The sequence below is a fragment of the Solanum lycopersicum genome, chromosome 3 (genome assembly GCF_036512215.1).
Source record: "Solanum lycopersicum chromosome 3, SLM_r2.1".
Classification (NCBI taxonomy): domain Eukaryota; kingdom Viridiplantae; phylum Streptophyta; class Magnoliopsida; order Solanales; family Solanaceae; genus Solanum; species Solanum lycopersicum.
The window spans coordinates 22,325,102-22,328,189 of NC_090802.1; the positions used below are offsets into that span (position 1 = coordinate 22,325,102).

General features: G+C 39.3%; 1 protein-coding gene across 1 annotated transcript; it reads right to left on the reverse strand.

The window, feature by feature from the left end:
• Positions 1-977: 977 nt before the first annotated feature.
• Positions 978-1,511, reverse strand: LOC138347471 (uncharacterized). The gene has a single exon (XM_069295764.1). The coding sequence runs from the start codon at positions 1,509-1,511 to the stop codon at positions 978-980; it is 534 nt and encodes a 177-aa protein (XP_069151865.1).
• Between the last annotated feature and the right edge of the window lie 1,577 nt (positions 1,512-3,088).

The following is a 3,088-nucleotide window of genomic DNA, read 5'->3' on the forward strand; positions in this document are numbered from 1 at the left end:
TTGCTTCTAATTTTTCTAAACTTTTGATTTAATGATTTGACTTATATATGTTTTAATTATGTTTCTAGGCTTAAACTGACTAAAATCTGATTATTTAGGGTCAAAACGACATAAATTGAGGTTCAAACGAACTGGGAAATATAAAAAAGACCCCTGGGAAAGATGTTGTCGGACCAAACAACGGCCAAGACTGACAATCCGTTGTCTGACCGACGCCCCATCGTTGGGCTCGTCGATTGGGCCTGTTCGACAAAACTTTACTAATATCGGCATAACTTTTTCCTCGGAGTTCTGATTTTAGCAAAGTCAGTGGCTATGGAAAGATAATTCAAATACGTATCTGTGGATAAGTTATGGGACACCTAATTTATTTTGTGCTAAGAGTTATGACCATTTGAATTTAACCCAATTGCATTTTCCCTCTTAACAGTCTGCTAATTCCTACAGACTGTAGGTCCACCTATGGACCGTGCTAGTCATTTGTAGCTCGTCATATATTAGGTGAATGGGGGTATAGATCGAGGGTCACAAACTATTGACTGTCGTCTGACCTACGGACCGTAATTTTGTCCCTCATCCAAGACTTGACCAATTTTTCTAGGCTGAAATTTTTTGGAGGTTCTGATCCCATCGACTGTTGTGTAGGACGGACCGTGGTCAGGCTACAGTACGTCGATGCCACTATTGGTTGCACCTGTAGATTTTTCTGTAAAGCTGGTTTTTTGTCTGTTTTGACTACGGGTTGTTACATTATATCTCCGTTTGGGAAAATCATCCTCAAATGAAGACTAAACTAGTCGGAATAGAGGGAGAGATATTCAAACCCTATTACTAAACATTGAGAATTGAGTTTCTTACTTAATTGATTTCTGATAAAATGCAAATATGCTAAAAATGCAAGTACAAACCGAGGGAACATGATTCAAAGACTGAATTCACGCTTGAATTACTGGAAAAAATGAAGAAGAACTATTATATCAAGCTGGAGTGGAATTGGAAGGAAAGAGGTGAGGATGCTTTGCTTTCATGGCTGCTTCTCCATCAAAAGTAGCTCCCTCTACGGACTGACTCCTCCACAAAACCTTGACTGAAATTACTTCTTTATTTCTCAACCTTCTAATATGAAGGTCAAGAATCTTAATTGGTACATCCTCATAAGAAAGACTATCTTTGACCGCCACACTCTCTAATGGCACTATAGAGGTTGGGTCACCCACACACTTCTTCAAGAGTGAGATGTGAAAGATCGGATGTAATGCCGCTAATTCTTCTAGAAACTTTAACTCATATGTCACCTTGTAAACCCTTTTCAAATTCTTGTAAGGGCCTACATATCTAGGACTGATCTTTTCTTTCTTTCCAAATCTCATCACCCCTTTCATAGGTGAGACCTTTAGAAAAACACAATCATCAACTTGGAACTCCAGTTCCCTTCTCCTTACATCTTCATAAGATTTCTGGCGACTTTGGGCTGTCTTAAGTCTATGTCTAATGATTTGAACTTTCTCCATAGCGTAACGAACTGAATCTGTCCCAATTAAAGCTGCTTCACCTACTTCAAACTAACCAACATGATATCTACATCTACGCCCATATAAAGCCTCATAAGGGGCCATCTGAATGCTGGAATGGTAGTTATTGTTGTTGGAGAACTCAGTAAAAGGAAGTGATCATCCCAACTACCTTTAATATCGATCACATAAGATCTCAACATATCCTCTAAGGTCTTAATTGTACGATCTGCCTGCGCATCTGTCTATGGATGAAATGTTGTACTATGGTTAACTTCACTACCAAGACCTTTCAAAAATGACTTCCAAAAATGAGAGGTAAACTGAGGACTTTATCTAAGAAGTAGACAAAGGAACCCCATGCAACCTCACAATTTTGTTAATGTAAAGCTTGGCATTGTCCTCTGCCGAATCTTTAGTCTTGACCGCCAAAAAGCGAGAACACTTAGTCATCCAATCAACTATCACCTAAATTGAGTCAGGGTATCTGCGAGTACGAGGTAACCTTGTGATGAAATCCATATTGATCACATCCCACTTCCAAGTAGGAATATCGATCTCTTGAGTCATACCTCTTGGTTCTGATGCTCTTCCTTGACTAGCTGGCAATTGGGTCACTTACTCACAAAGTCTGCTATATCCCTCTTCATGCTATTCCACAAATAAACTTCCCGCAGATCGCGGTACATCTTAATGTCACATGGGTAAATAGAATATCTGTAGTTATGATCTTCTGCAAGAATATACTATCTCTACTCGCCCACATCTGGAACACACAATAAACCCTGGTAGCAAAGTACATTATCTCCCCCTTGGGAGAAAACCTCCACTCTCTGATTATGGACTGTGCTAAGTTCAAGAAAGATTGGATCACTGTCTTTCTTTGTCATAACCTCCACTACTAAAGACAATTTTTCCTAATTCTTAACTGTTACACCATTGCCTGCTTGCTCATAAGAATAACTCCCTAGCGAGCAAGCCTGTGAACATCCTTCACTAGCTCCTTTCTTTCTTCCTTAACATGGGGTACACTACCCATTGATAATCTACTAAGAGCATATGCTACTACGTTAGCCTTACCCGGTATATAATACACATACTGAGAGAACTATCTTTCTTCCTTACGAATAACACTGGTGCACCTCATGGTGAAATACTAGGTCTCATGAAGCCCTTATATACAAGGTCTTTCAACTGCTCCTTCAATTCTGTAAGCTCTGCTGGGGACATTCTGGAAGGAGGAGCAGAAATAGGCTGGTTATCTGGAAGGATATTAAATCCAATGTCAATTTTCCTTTAAGAAAGCACTCCAGGAAGTTTTGTTGAAACACCTCTGGAAATTCGCAGACTATTGGAACTCACTCAATAGTTGAGGTTTCAAGGCTATAATCCATAACCCTAACTACATGATAGAGATAACACTTACATATTCATCTTTCAGGCCTTAAGGTAAGAAATAAATCGACCTATATGCGCTAAGATACTACACTTCCATTCTAAGATTGGTTTGCCTAAAACTAAAAACGAACAATCCAAGTTCTACAACCGACTGAGTCATAACATGATTGTAACCAATC

Coding starts and splice junctions, on each gene's coding strand:
- LOC138347471 (XM_069295764.1), bottom strand. CDS start 1,511: ATGGAGAAAGTTCAAATCATTAGACATAGACTTAAGACAGCCCAAAGT.